The sequence below is a fragment of the Pantherophis guttatus genome, chromosome 3, assembly GCF_059756535.1.
Source record: "Pantherophis guttatus breed Tessera chromosome 3, ASM5975653v1, whole genome shotgun sequence".
Taxonomy (NCBI): domain Eukaryota; kingdom Metazoa; phylum Chordata; class Lepidosauria; order Squamata; family Colubridae; genus Pantherophis; species Pantherophis guttatus.
Window position 1 is genome coordinate 177091079 of NC_142065.1, and position 15615 is coordinate 177106693.

The 15615-nt window shown below is 36.3% G+C and overlaps 1 protein-coding gene across 2 annotated transcripts in view; it reads left to right on the top strand.

Annotated features, from left to right (window-relative positions):
- The window catches only part of NKAIN3 (sodium/potassium transporting ATPase interacting 3), a 133926-nt gene that overhangs the window by 44433 nt on the left and 73878 nt on the right, over positions 1-15615 (top strand). Inside the window, exons 2-3 of one of the 2 annotated variants that reach the window (XM_087890615.1) lie at positions 2956-3176; positions 9616-9753. In XM_087890615.1, coding sequence (XP_087746741.1) covers positions 3174-3176; positions 9616-9753 — 141 coding nt within the window. In that variant the 5' untranslated portion in view covers positions 2956-3173. The remainder of the gene's footprint in view (positions 1-2955; positions 3177-9615; positions 9754-15615) is intronic. The other variant, XM_034429844.3, reaches the window with a different exon arrangement.

Genomic DNA, 15615 nt, shown 5'->3' on the forward strand with positions numbered 1-15615 from the left:
AAGTTGGAGGCCTCTTTGATTGACCAGAATCTTCTTTATTCAATATGTATGTTAACTAAGATAAAGTTTCTCCAGAAGGGGATTAATCTGGCATAATGTCATGTGTCCTTCCCTTCCCTTAGCTTCCTTGAAAATAATAGGAAATGTTTATTTGAAGCAGCAATTTCATTTTGACTCTGGACGTATCGAAACAACAAAGAACATTAATGTTAGGTTTAGCTTTGATCTACTAAACAAATAGAATAAATTGGTTTTTAAAAACATTGCATGCATTTCATCATTACTCATACTATACAGACATATTAGTCTCATCCTTTCATTGCTAAATAAATATGTATGGTGTGTGGGCAATATTACACCTCCTTGTTGCTTTTAGTCATTAACCCTGCTTCAACATACAGCACTATCATTTCTATGCAGGAGTGCTCAAAATTAATGAGAGATGAGTTCTCATTTGCGGTTGGGACCCAGTGTTATAAAATAGACTCTTTCTCAATCAAGAGATAGATGACAGACAGACAGGATTGTCGCCTGTCTCTAATGCTTGTCTATGATCAAAATAAAGGTTGATTTAATTTGATTATAGTTAAGTGGAAGAGTTTAAGCAGTGGCTACACAGCATCTCCCTGGGATACTTTAATTTGAAATCCTGCACTGAACAAGGAACTGGAGATCAATTTTATAAAAAGCCAACTTATTCTTTTTGTTCAGTAGAAGATCAAAGCTAAACCTAACATTAATTTCCTTTGTTTACCTTTCACTTTCTTTGATTATCTTTTCTTGCATAAAAGCAGTTGAAAAGTATGTAAAATCAGTAGATGAATGATGTGGGATCTCCTTCTACTATCGCATTTTGTGCTGGCTATCTAATATGGCTATTTTTAATGTAGAAAATATGCTAACATCATGACACTTTTCTGTCTTTCAATTATTCCATTATTTCATTCTATACATCATATAAAATTTAACATGTTAAATAATCCACAGGATACTTCAGGATGGTGATGCAAATCTAATTCTGAATCAAACTGAACTCTCCACTGATGAAGTTATATAATGGCCAAACACCATAATTTACAATATTGCAGTCTTGAATTTTCTATTTCAAGTAGAATAAGTTGCTGCAAAAGTGAATGCATTTTTTTGCTGATGGACAATTCCTGTGATTATAGAAGATGCCTGATTAGTCTGCCTTCTAGCCTAACAAAATCCTGCCATGCTCACATAACTAATAATGGGTCTAAATAAGGATTAGCCATTATGCTAGTATAAGAAGGAGTCATAACAATATGTTAACCATATAAAGGCCAACAATGCAATTTTTCTTTTGACTGAGACACTTATTTACTACTGGATGTCAACCAAATTCTCATTGGGTGATAATTGGCTGAAAAGGAAGACTGTGATAGCTGTCAGTTCTCTGTGAGCTTTATAGCCTTGCAGATGTGCAATCATTCTGACTCCATGGCATCTTTGCATCTTAACAGGTGTGGAATTAGACCATCCTAGTTAATTGTAGAATCAGAGGAGTGGATTGATGGAAAGGCTGATTGGCTAGCCCACTGAGTTACTATAGCAGTGCATTGATGTGCTTTTTTCCCCTATGTCATTAAAAGTTGCCAAATAGGGACTGCTTTTGTCTAAAAGGAGAAATGGTTGGAAGCTCTCTCTACAGCCTTCTGTCCTCAAAGGGAGAAACAGCTGCAGGACGGTATGCTTTGTTTGCTATCACTGCATGTGGTTTCCCAAAGAGAGGAAGCAGTGTATAACTGTCTTAAAAGTGGTGCTGCTAAAAGTGAATCATACAGGGTGACAGTGATTCCTGATTTGCCTTTTTCCTGGAACGTAGGCAAGAATAAGCCTGTTTTGCTAATTTTTCTGATTGTTCCCTTGATGGTTTTTTCTTTTTTTAAAAAAAATCAGTGTGAACGGTCCTTTCTACAGCCCCCAATGAGCAATGTCCTGTATCACCATTATTACAAAGGAAATATGCAACATAACATATTGATTTCATATTAACAGGGTAAGAAAATTGAAGTATTAGTTCCAAAGGAAGGAAAATTTAACCAGTCATATGAATAAAGATGGCAGATGTCTTTGTTTTGGAGAAGAGCTATGGAAAGCTTTTCATAGAAGTGCAGTAATGTGAATTTTCATTCATTTAAAATTAAAATTAAAGAATGGAAAGAATGGAAGATCAGCATTTTTTGGTTACTAGCTTACCAAAATAAGATCAATGTGTATCATGTCATCTTGCCATATTTGGCAATATTATTCATCTCATAACTAGCCTACAAATTTGCTAGATTGCTAATTAATGTGCCATTTAAAAATTATTTAGGCAATATAAATATCTTTGAATGATCCTCAGACAATCATTACTTCATTCCTGGTGTAAGAATTTTCATGATACACAAGAGACTTGTGGCCTAGATTTACATTTCTTTATATTAATGACTATATCACTGAGATTAGCCCACAGTTAAATGTCAGTAATATTGATATATTGGACCAGGGTGCAAATAAATTATTCATATAAGAATAAATGCATCAATTAGGGGGTACCTTTATGTGCACAAGAGAGTGGAATAATATGCTTGCATTACAAGATATGATAATATTAGCAAGATTAAAAGAACCTCATGAAACCTTATTGCCGACCACCATAATTATCAGCAAAATCCCCAAAATGAAATTGTTATACTTCATTCAGTGATAGGATGTGGTCAAGTTTCTACTACCGTAATATTCATTTCTATTTGTAACAGTTATGTACAAATATCCTCCTTTAGTTAGAATAAATACCTGCTTAATTAATACAGTTAATTAAGATGAAGTATCTGGTAGCTTGAATTGTGTGGAATTAGAATTACTTTATTTTAACTTGTGATATAAATTTACTTAGCAATCTTAAAAGAAGAATTTATTTCCTTTTTAATTTTTATTTCCTTAAAGGATTATTAACTTTAGAATAAAGACACTAGAATATGAATAGAGAGAAAATCCACTTCTTATTAGCACTGATGATGTTACCTAATTTGGATAATGAAACGTCTTCAAGAAAAAAACCAAGCTCAGAACCAAGGACCCCTCATGAGGCTGTCAACTCCATTGACAAGAACTTTGTATGATATCCTCTCCAAGTAGTTCATTTTCCAAGCCTGGATGCTGCAATGGTAGGATGAAAACTGATTGTAAGTTACTTTTTTCAGTGCCATTGTAACTTTGAACTGTCACTAAACAAACTGTTGTAAATCGAGGATTACCTGTATTTTGAAAGGCTCACTTACCATATATAGCTTGTCCCATTGGATTCTGGGATTGGAAAAGATATGAGTTGCTCCTACCATTACTTAAGAATTAGGAATGATAGAATTACCCAGTTCAGTTTTTCAGGTAACCACACAATTTCTTAAGCAGGAATTTGTTCCAAAAGGTTTATAACCTGTTTATTTTTTTAAAAGAAGGAGCTTTGTAAAACTCAGCATTTTTATTATGTTTTTCTTTTAAAAAAATTGAACAGAAAAAAGTCATTCCGTATTGTGTTCTTCGCTGAGAAAAACTGTTGAGAGCTGGCATTTTTACTCAAGTGCCATATATATATATATATATATATATATATATATATATATATATATATATATATATATTATTTTATTTGTATACCGCCCTTCTCCAACAGGACTCAGGGCGGTGAACAGCCACGGTAAAACACAACATATAAAATTTAAAAGCAGTTTAAAAGACATTAAATAATTTGGCCATCAATTTAAAATAACCCAGTTAAAACCAATTATAAATTAAAACCGCAAGGATGAGGTCAATCAATGGTACAATCAATACCATTGATTGTAATTATACATGTCCTAAGGTTATGAACATTTTTGCTAGAAGTAAGGGAAGTAAGTTTCAAAGCTCATCCTCCCTGCTTGTTTCAAAGAAATAGTTTTGAATATAACATTCAGACAAGGAAGGCATTTTAGCTTCTCAGCTCTCCCCTGCATTAAAAAATGTTGCATCAAATTCCACTGTATTTACCTATTTTACTTGCCTCAATGAAGGTATCAGTTTAAAACCTTACATTTTTTAATATGGGTAAACTCTCTAGTAGAGTGTTAATGAATGAAGTATAAGAAAAAGGCTTTCAAGCCATTCCAAATTAAAACTAATTTCAAATTTCAATCTGAATCCTTCAGATGGCATGTATTTTTTTTTATTTTTTTTTAAAAAGCTTTTGAGGTATAAGAAAACTTCCTGGTGGTACCATTTGTAACTGCTGGTTCTCAATTCTTTTTTAAATTCAAATTAAACATTTCCAAGTTAATTCACAGGGTGTGTTTTTTTTAAAAAAAAAGGTTTTTACTTTATGCAGTTGCATTATAGTTAATTAGCTCCTGTCATGCCTGAATATTTAAAGAGATTGCAGAAATGATTTGTAATTATTCACTGAAATACAGACATTTAAAAATATTAAAAAAGGTATTCAGTTATTTGAGAAGGGCATTTTAATCCAATTTACATTTAATATTTCTCTAGATAGCGGTTATTGAAAAGATAGCAAGTATATCTTACTTGCAGTTTTCCCATTGATCACTGTGACAAAGGAATATTAGACTAGCTAACAAAAGCATCCAATATAAGCTACCTACATAGTTTCATATATGCAACTGCTCCTCAAGTGTCTTTATACTCTTCCAAAACAATTATGATTCCAATTATTCTGCAAACATAAGCTTTTGTGGCTATTTTGTGAAGAAGTGCAACTAATGCATTCAGCAATGTAAGTCGAGGCATAGGGCTGATTCAAAATGTGCTACCTTAGGAAAATAACATTATATTTTTTCTTTCATTAGTAAAGCCTGACAATGCACTATTTCCTCAGTGCTAGGAATCAGTGGTGTATTAAGCATTAAGCAGATTAAGCACATGCTTAGGGCACCAGGCCCAAAGGGGCACCACAAAGTTGAGAAAGAAAAAAAACCAATGAAGATTTGTCTTTCAAGTGAAGACAATTGGAACTTTGATACATTAAACTTGTGAAATATTAAAATTGATTTTGAATTGAATTTTTAAGAACTTTTATGTAGCCTAAACTTGGCTTCATTTGTACAGTATGTACAAAGGAGGGGGACACCAAGATTTGTTAGTGCTTAGGGCACCAGTGAGCCTTAATCCGCCATTGCTAGGAATTGAAGATCCTCCTCCTTCACAGAAGACTTAGTGGAAATTGTTTGCAGAGCAGTCCACTTGACACTCTAGGGTAGCAGTGTTTTAGGTAGACGAATAATACATAATTATTACAGGAAGATCCAGATACATGAAAGTTGAGTTAAGTCTTTTCAGTTGGTCCTTATCAATGCTTTATAACATTTGTGGAAATAAATATTGATAGGAAATTAACAAAGCAGGGAGAAAACTGAGAAGGAAGGATGAAGGTAAGGTGTGAATGTAGATTCCTTGGAGCAAAATGGCCCAGATTTGTTCTATAGGACCTATCAATCCTTTAAGACAAATTTTGATGACATACAGGTATGGTGGAGCAGTTACCAGTAACATTATCACAGTAGGTTCGTTTATCCATGAAAGTGAATTGGATCATTTTGGGCTAATTGTTCTCCTATTCAACAGAATTATGGGGCACTGTGCTATTATCAGGATAAAATAAGGGGAAAACACCAATATAATCCACCTGCAGCTTCAAGAAAAAAATGTAATGCATAACAATAAATATAATAAATTAAAGGAAGCATAGTAGCATATTTGACAGTAAACATTACTGTTATGATAATGTGGTTTGTTCCTATTTTAAGCTTTTTGAAGAAATCAGAATTTAACACTTTGCTGATGGAAATGATCAGGATTTCATTTAGCTTTTCCCATCCCGTGATGCCTAGATTTTCAAGGGCACTTAATTACTTTTCTATTGCCTGCTATTCTAGAAGGGAAATCTGCTTTTAGGGATACTTAACATAAAATTTGTGCTAATTGGTAACTAAGGGTGTATCAAACTTCTGCATACATGAGAAGATAAGTTTCTAAATAGTTTCAACCAGTACATTCTGACCACATTATCAGGGATTTATCATCCCTCTAACTTTTTCATAAAACCATCAGAATGAATATAGGATAAGAATATTTTTATGAAGGAAATATCATATATTTCTTTAGACTTATTTATATACCGTTTATTCCAACCAGTCAGATAATTTATAAACAGCACTTTCAACTGTCATAAAATCCATAAGAATTACAATAATGAAAATATTTACAATTTTTTGGTGGGGGGCAACTTCCTTAAAATTCACTGACCAAAAGCTCTGCAGAAAAGGAAGCTTTTCATCTGCTTCCTAAAAGATATGAAGATAACAGTTACCCTGCCTTCAGAAGGTAAGCCATGCCAAAACGAGAGGCCTCCCAAATAGAAAGCCATTTTGGGGGAGATTTCATTCCTGGGTCTCTCTAGGGGCAAGGATGTTCTCCTGTCTCCTTCATATATCTGATAAGAAGGTGGTACAGTACATGGCTTTATAAGTAACAACCAACACCTTGAACTGGGCCTGGAACTTTATCTGCAGCCAAAGCAGCTCTTGCCAAATGGAAGTCATTCTGCCCACCCAGCTGGTGCACATTTCTGGGTCATCTTCAAGGCATCTTTTCATAGTCTAGCTGAGAGATGATAAAGGCACAATTCATTTAGATACTGTTATTCTCCAGTGCAATATCTGATTTGCCTTCATTGCTCTTAACATTTTTATGCTGAGTTTGAATCAATTAAATTAAGATTAAATTAGATTAAATTAATTATTAAATTTCTACTTAGGGATTTTTTTAAATTTGCAAATTGAAAACTAAAATAAATTTCATTTCTTGTAATGTCATTTGGTAAGCAATTCATTCCATTGTAATATTGTCCGAATGCAATATTGTATAAACCTTAGTAAAAATGGTTATTTACAGCCCAAAATCCAAAACCTTCATTGTTAAAAATATCTAAGAGTTGTCAACAAAGCCCACTATTTGAGTAAAATGCTCAAACTGTCTGTGATCAGAGATCTGTGGTCCATAAAATATTGGTAGTCCCTTCTGCCAGTAAGAAAGTGGGTCTTTGGGGGAGTATAAATGTTGCAGTAGGCAGGAATACCAAAATCTTGTGAATTAATGAGTTGTTAGAACTGTTTTAAGAAAGCAAATGTAAATTAATTTTATTGAATTTTGAGGTTACACAGATGCCATTTGGAAATAACATATGATGCCCTCAGAGACTATAGTGCAATCTAAGGCTTATGTGGTTTATGGTTCTCAAAGCAATGTTCTAAATATTATTTTTTTGTCTATGTTTTCTGTTTGCTTTTGCTTTCTTCTCAATGTATCTTATTGCTTTAACAAATAATCAAAGGTAATTTAAATTAGAAATAACTTTTAATAACAATATGCTATTCATTGCAATACTAATTGTAAATATTAAGACTGCTTTTGATAATTGCCATATACTTTTCAGAATATCAATTACCATATACTTTTCAGCATTGTATTCTGTCACCAAATAATTTTTTTCAATTAACTTATTATTGACACCTCTTTTCAGTTAATATTTTTAAGTGGTGCTTAAGCATATTAATATAAAGGATATACCATATCACTAAGCATATTAATATAAAAGATATACCATATCACAGTCCCAAAGGACTCCTGGCAATTTACAGAAAATACAGTAAACAATTAAATGATCTATGATTGATTTAAAAGTATAGTTGAGAATTTGGTAGCATCAACACTTAATTTATTATTATTTTCACATCTACAACAATGTGAAATCATAGCTGCCAGTTCTTTAGCTGGTGGTAGCCTTCATTCACATCAAGTTATTCCAAGAATCAAGGATATCATAATGTATAAGCAAAATACATGTGTGAATCCAAGCAATGTGGCCTTTTATAATTGATAAATGGAAATTTTGTCAATGCACAGATTTTCTAAGTGTTATCTGAGGCTTTGTGGTATGGCTCCTCTGCCACCAGTACATTCTTTGACAGTACCTTAAACACCATCAAATAACATCTGCTTCTCCCCGGAGTTTGGGAAGAACATAGTGGATACAAATGCCCAATCCAATCTAAACAATGCATATTATTATTGTAAAATGAATTCATTTAATGGTATTCCTTTCAAACCCTTCCGCCCCCCAAACTAAGTCATCTTGAAGAGCTCCATTTTAAGCTGACTCTGGAAAATATTTAAAGTAGATCTAATCCACTGGTAGGACATTCCAGAGGCCCAATGCTACTCCTGATAAGCAGCATCACCAAGCCTCAGCCCACCTCACCTCCTAAAGTGGGGATCTCTATGTTGCTTTTCCCAGCAAGTTCAAATTTGTCAGCCTAATTCTAGATTGACAATATGGTCTTAATAGTAACTGAGTGCCAAGACATAAAAAGATGTTTAAGTCAAGAGCAGCCGTTAATAATTTACTTTGTATCTATTTACTCCTGTCTAGGGGAGAGCATATATATTAGATAAACAAATTTTGTTTCTAACTGCACAACCAAGTGAAAATTCATTCCATCAATATTATTTGCTAGTTCAGATGTTCTTCTAATATTGTATTAAGACCATCTTTTACTTACATTTTAGTAGTTTGTTTACATGTAATTATACTTAAAAATTATACTGTAAAAGGATACACAATATAGTTCACTGCCCTACACAAAGTTTAGTTCCTGCACCCATAAATTGAAATTTTTCATTTTGTTAAGCATGCGAAATTTAAGCATTTATTTAGTCTGGAGACTAAATAGCACAATTTATATGTTGAGATTCTTAGAATTACAGAGCAGGCAGAAGCCATTTGTGCCATCAAGTGCTATTCTCTGCTTTGGGATGACCTCCATTTACATTTTAAATCAATATTAAAGAGCATGAAATTGTCGAGCTAGTGAAGATTGGTATGCTTTATGAATCACACATTAGTGATGATCCCAATTCAGATTTGGTTAGAAACCAGTATGAAAGCTTGTGCATGAACTTATTGTCCTTTGATAGAGTGAAGACAGTTTTATTCAGGTATTCATTTATTTAGTCAACTGTCAATATGTGCAAATCATTGCCATTCAGTACAGATGTGAAGAAGCATGTCATATGTGAGATTCTGTTTCCTGTTAGAAATATGAAAATTAAGACATACTGTCAGTAGTTTAAACCATACTATAGTTCTGTTGTGCACTAAAGTCAAGGAAGACATGCACAGTAGTATACATTTTATGACTGATTATTGATTTTAGTGGCGTTCTTGCTGTGGACTCACATTTGGCTTCACATGATTTAAAGGACTGCTGATTTGCACTATAGGATTATGTGACACAAATTTGCAGATGCAAAGAGGAAGGGAACAAGAGTGGATATCTGCTGACTTGATTTTAGATATGATCCATATTTATTTTTGCTGCTACGATTAGCATAAACTGATTTGTTTATGCAATAAAAAAAATAAAGGATCAAGAAATAGATATCAGTCCTTTTCAAAAGAATCAGTTCTTGCCAATAATTCTTTATCTATGAAAGAAAACCTGGTTTAATTCTGATATATTCATTTATTCATTTGGCTTGTTTTAATTACAGCTAGCAGCACTGGAGAGACAAATCTTTGACTTTCTGGGATTCCAGTGGGCTCCCATCCTTGGCAATTTCCTGTATATAATAGCTGTTATTTTGGGTTTGTTTGGAACCATCCAATACAGACCTCGGTATATAGTTCTGGTAAGTTATCTTTCACTTTCTAAGTACATTCACAATTCTTTTTCCAATTGTTTTCTACATAATACGTATAACTTGTAAACACTTGCTTACTGTTCAGCTTTTTATTATGTTTGATTTTTTTATATCATGGCTGTTCTTATTGTTCTGTGATTAGTATTAAGATGTTCTATGAGCAATTCGAAATATATATTTGTGAGCATGAGTGTGAAGAAGTATATGGCCTTCAATCAGTGGTGGATTTCAGCCTGTTCAGGCCTGTTCGGGAGAGCCAGTAGTTAAATTGCTGGCTGGCCTCATCCCTCCCCTCCCTGCCCTTTCCAGGAGTCCCCACGTGCCCCATTTTGGCTCCCAGATAAGTGTGGGGAGGCATGCTAGGCCCAAAATAGGGCATGGGGTGTGTGGCACGCCCCTCCCCCCCGTGGTCCGCTTTTGCTCCCAGGAGGCTGCAGGAAGGCCTACTAGGCATGGGGCATGGAGGATGGTACATCCCTCCCCGTGGCCGGTTTTTCTCCCGGGGGGTACAAGAGGCCAAGCGCTGCCTGTCACACCCCCTGGCTACGCTCACCATGGCCACGCCCACCCAGCCGGTCATTAGGGCAGAGAACTGTTTGTTAAATTATTTGAATCCCACCACTGTCTTCAATATAAGGGCAAGTGATTCTTGAAGTTTTCCTTTAAAATCTTCCCAGCAATTTTATAAAAGATACCATAGTGTATTGCTGAAAAACAAGACCCTTGAAGTATAATTTGCTTTTGTTTGCCGTATCTTATTTCTTTCATATTCTTGAATACATTTTATATCCAATTTCCCATGCAGTTCATACTCATGTAACCCCCATGTGTTTATGGGAACCATCACGGACTTCTTTGAATTGATGCAGACTAGTAACTGACCCTGAAAACAATTGAAGATAGAGGTTTTAAGAATAAATAACTGTAAGATGCCAAGGTGTTTTACTTCAGCTATGTGAAATAACATAATTACAGGTATAGTCTTTGTATAAGAACTATAAACACACTGGGGATCTCTGCAACTTAACATTACAGGAATCAGGAATTCTAAAACCATGTAAAAACCTATCTTCCTTCACATTTTGCTGAGCCTTAGCTGTCTGGAAAGGTTGAATATTTATGGCTTCTCCCTCTGGAAATGTCAGCATTTGGGAACTCTCTGTAATTTTATTTGTAATGGATTTTGAAGTGTAAAGACAATCTCTTCTATTTTATTTTGTTAGGAATTTCAGGTAAGGAATTTTATAAAAACTGCTATTAAAGTTTACATTGGTATTGATCTAAGCCTTTCATCTTTTTTTCTCATCTTTTATTTCATCTCAAATTATTATGGCATCTTAACAGGTGCAGAATATTAGTATTTTTTTATATTTAGGGAATTTAAATTAGGGTTTCATTTCAATGTATTTTGTAAGTCTTTAAAAAGGAAACTTTTTATATGAAAGTGAGTAATTTTACATAACTGTATTTCCTTGATCTGTGGATGTTTGAATTATCTGTAGATAACAATTGCATCCATAACATCTGTTTAGTTCCATATTTTGTTTTCTCATTCTAGACCATTTACTATATTGCTAAAAGGAAACAGCAAGTAAAATAATAATGTGACTGTTAATAAATCAACATAGAGATTTATTTCTTATTCAGATACTCCTTGATTTACTACCAGAATTGAGCCCAACATTTCTGTTGCTAAGTAAAATAGTAGTTAAGAGAGTTTTGCCCCATTTTATGACCTTTTTGGTCACAGTTGTTAAGTAAATCACTGCAGTTACTAAGTGAATCATTCAGCCATTCAGTGAATTTGATTTCCATCATTGACTTTGAATATCAGAAGCCAGTTGGGAAGCTTACAAATTGTGATCACATGACCCCAAGATGGTGCAACTTTCATAAATACATGCCAGTTGCCAAGCATCTGAATTTTGGATCACATGACCATGGGGATGTTGCAATGGTCTTAAGTGTGAAAAATTATCACAAACCACTTTTTTTCTTTTTTCAGTCCCATTGTAATTTTGAACAGTCACTAAACAAATATTTGTAAGTCAAGGACTATCTGTATATCCATGGTTGAGAACTAAACTTTCCCATGATCATGTCTTAGAACTCAGGACATCTCAGAATTTATGCCAAATTTTGGTACTTGCTTGAGATTAGTGAAATTTTGCATTCTTGTTTGAAATCTTGGGAGACCTTATACAAATAACTGCTGAGGCCTATGCAGTCTTTTAATTAAAGACTGCCTATTTCAATCAATTATAACCCAGAAAGCCCAGAAAGATCAAACAAAATACAGAAAACAAGGAATATCCAGTATTTTTATTTAGGGCAGTACACACCTTTGTACCTAAATACAAAATATTCTAGCTCCACCTTAAGTTTATATAAATGTTGAGTTATCTCAGTATTCACTAAAGTAAATTCTATAAATGGCTCTTCAGTTCCCAGTATAGGACAGTCTAGCACTTTCTGACATAATCTGTTCTATTGTTAAACAAGTCCTATCTTTACAATATTTTTCCTGCTGTCATACCAATTGCTCTTTGTCCCTCTTCTGGAATAGAACCCTGGTTTACCTCATAATTTGCCAAAATGCAAGGAGACTTTATTTAATGCTTTGCTGAAGTCAAAGTACATTATGTCCACCTCATTCTCCTCTTTAACTAAAATCGTCAATTAAATAAAGAGATGAAACAGTCATGGTGTGATTTATTTTTTATAAACCCCTGCTTGGTTCCTGACAAGCAAGACACACTTTTCTAAATGCTCAAAGATCAAACGCTTAATAATCTGTTCTGAAGTTTTGCTTAGAATTAATTTGAAGCTAATTAGTGTATAGTTACCCATGTTTGCTTTTCTCCTGCTTTCTGATGATTGGACATGTACACTTTCATCTTTTTTCACTACATAAAACAAACACACCTTACGTGGAACTTTTTCTAAGTTAATACTCATCAGTTATTTTATGATTCATTATTGGGTTTATAAAAGGTTCAAACACTTTTCTGTATTCTTTCATCTCATTCCCACTCATCAACTCATAGAATTAAACAAATTATTTTTTCCACTTAATCACACTGATTCAAAATGTTACACAAATTTCCCCAAAATTCATCCTACAATTCTTCTATTATCTCTGTTTGCTGGAATAACATGCAACTATTACTATTCTAATTCTTTCTTTAATATTCACCCCAAAATGATGGCAGATCATACTTTCCAATATATATTTATTTATTTTATTTATTTATTTTATTCAATTTATATCCCGCCCTTCTCCTAGTGGACTCTGGGGGGTGCACAGCCAGAGCTAAAACACATACCAATACAAAATTTAAAATTTTAAAAAAGAATTATATAACTGTGGCCCAAAATTTAAAACATTCAAACTAAAACCCATTTGACAATTTAAAAGGCTAAAAAAGACTTAAAAGGGGGGGGGGGTTCACGCCAGCCCTGCTTGATGGAAAAGAAAGGTTTTTAGGGCACAGCGAAAAACCCTGAGATCCGATATCCTTCGTATCTCCAGGGGCAAATCGTTCCAGAGGGCAGGAGCTGCCACAGAGAAGGCCCTCCCCCTGGGGGTCGCCAGCCGACATTGCCTGGCTGATGGCACCCTGAAGAGTCCCTGTCTGTGGAACCGTACTGGTCGGTGGGAGGCTATCAGCGGCAGAAGGCAGTCCCACAAATACCCAGGTCCTATGCCATGGAGCGCTTTAAAGGTGGTGACCAACACCTTGAAGCGCACCCACTGGAAGCCAATGCAGCTCACACAGGAGAGGTGTCACATGGGAGTACTCCCTCGCTCCCATAATCCCCCGCGCGGCCGCATTCTGCACCAGTTGGAGCCTCCGGGTGCTCCTCAAGAGGAGCCCCATATTTATCCTTTTCATTCAGAATTAAACCTACAGTTTCATGCTTCTATATTTTTTATTTTTATTTTATTTTACTTCAAATTTATATACCGCCCTTCTCCCTAGGGACTCAGGGCACTGTACAGCCAAGTAAAAACACATAAATACATAATACATAATACATAAATTAAGAACAGATTAAAAGGAAATATCTCAATTTGGCCCAAAATTTAAAAAGACAAACAAATTTAAAATCATTTAAAAGGATTTGTTAGGCCAGCCCGGCTTGTTGGAAAAGAAAAGTTTTAAGGGCACGGCGGAAGGCACGGAGGTCTTGGATTCTCCTTAGAGAATCCAAGACCTTATCCTTATCCTCCTTATCTCTGGGGGCAGTTGATTCCAGAGGGTGGGAGCCCCCACAGAGAAGGCCCTATCCCTGGGGGTCACCAGCCTGCATTGCTTGGCTGATGGCACCCCGAGGAGGCGCTCTCTGTGGAAGTGCACGGGTTGATGGGAGGTCGTCAGTGGCAGAAGGCGGTCTCGAAGATAACTAGGTCCTATGCCATGGAGCGCTTTAAAGGTGGTAACCAACACCTTGAATCACACCCGGAAGACCACTGGGAGCCAGTGCAGCTCGCGCAGGAGCGGTGTTATGCGGGAGAGCCATGCAGCTCCCGTAATTACCCGCATTCTGGACCAGTTGGAGCCTCCGGGTGCTCTTCAAGGGGAGCCCCATGTAGACAGCGTTACAGTAGTACAGGCGAGAGGTGACGAGGGCATGAGTGATTGTGCACACGGCATCCCGATCAAGAAAGGGGTGCAACTGGCGAATCAGGCGAACCTGACAAAAGGTGCCCCTGGCAACAGCCGTCAGATGTTCCTCCAAGGTCAGCTGCGTATGCAGGAGGACACCCAGATTGCGTGCCCTCTCCACGGGGGCCAAAGACTCGCCCCCGATAGTCAGAGATGGAATCAGCTGACTATATCGGGATGCCGGGAACCACAGCCACTCGGTCTTGGAAGGGTTGAGCTTGAGCCTGTTCCTCCCCATCCAGATCCGTACAGCCTCCAGGCACTGGGCCATCACTTCAAGGGCATCGCTGGGGTGGCCTGGGGTGGAGATGTACAGCTGGGTACACATCTATACCCATCTATACATATATGTATAGTGGGGAGGTTTTACTCCATTCCACAAGATCAAATCAATTTCATTCAGATTTGTATGGTATACTAGGATGAAATCTAACAATCTATTAATTACAGTGATGGCTAACCTTTTCCAGATCGAGTGCCCAAAGCAGGTGCGCGTGGCCGAACTCCCAAAATGCAATGTGTGCATGGGCCCTGCGCATTTGCACCACCCCATGCATGCGTATGCAGTCCTGTGCATGCCCCCCTGCTCCGTGCCTGCCCCCACCCCCATGCATGTACATGCGGCCTTCTGCATGTGTTCTGACCCCCACACATGCGCATGTGTCCCCTCACATGTGTTCCGCCCCCGCACATGCGTGGCAGAGACCCAAAGACCAGCTGACCGGCGAGAAATCCGCACACATGCATGATGGAACTGAACTGGGGCAATATCTCGTGTGCCCACAGAGAGGGCGCTGTGTGCCACCTCTGACATGCATGCCATAGGTTCGCCATCATAGATCTGTTATAATCTTTCCATTTCTGTCAATGAACATAATATATCTATTGTATGTTTATGTGTGTGCATGTATCTACACATAAATACATGTGTATGGATATGTGTGTGTGTGTATATATATATATATGTATACACACACACTGATGTATTATATAGTGTCTTGGCACCAGGTCATCTGAAAGACCAGGTTATCTGAAGGACCATCTCTTCCTGGTTATATCCACCAACTCACTAGGTGGAGAGAAAATGAATATTGTGGGTCCTAAGGAGATACATCTGGTGGGACCCAGAAAAAGGGCCTTCTCCATGGTGGCTTCCTCCCTTTAGAACTTCATCCCCATA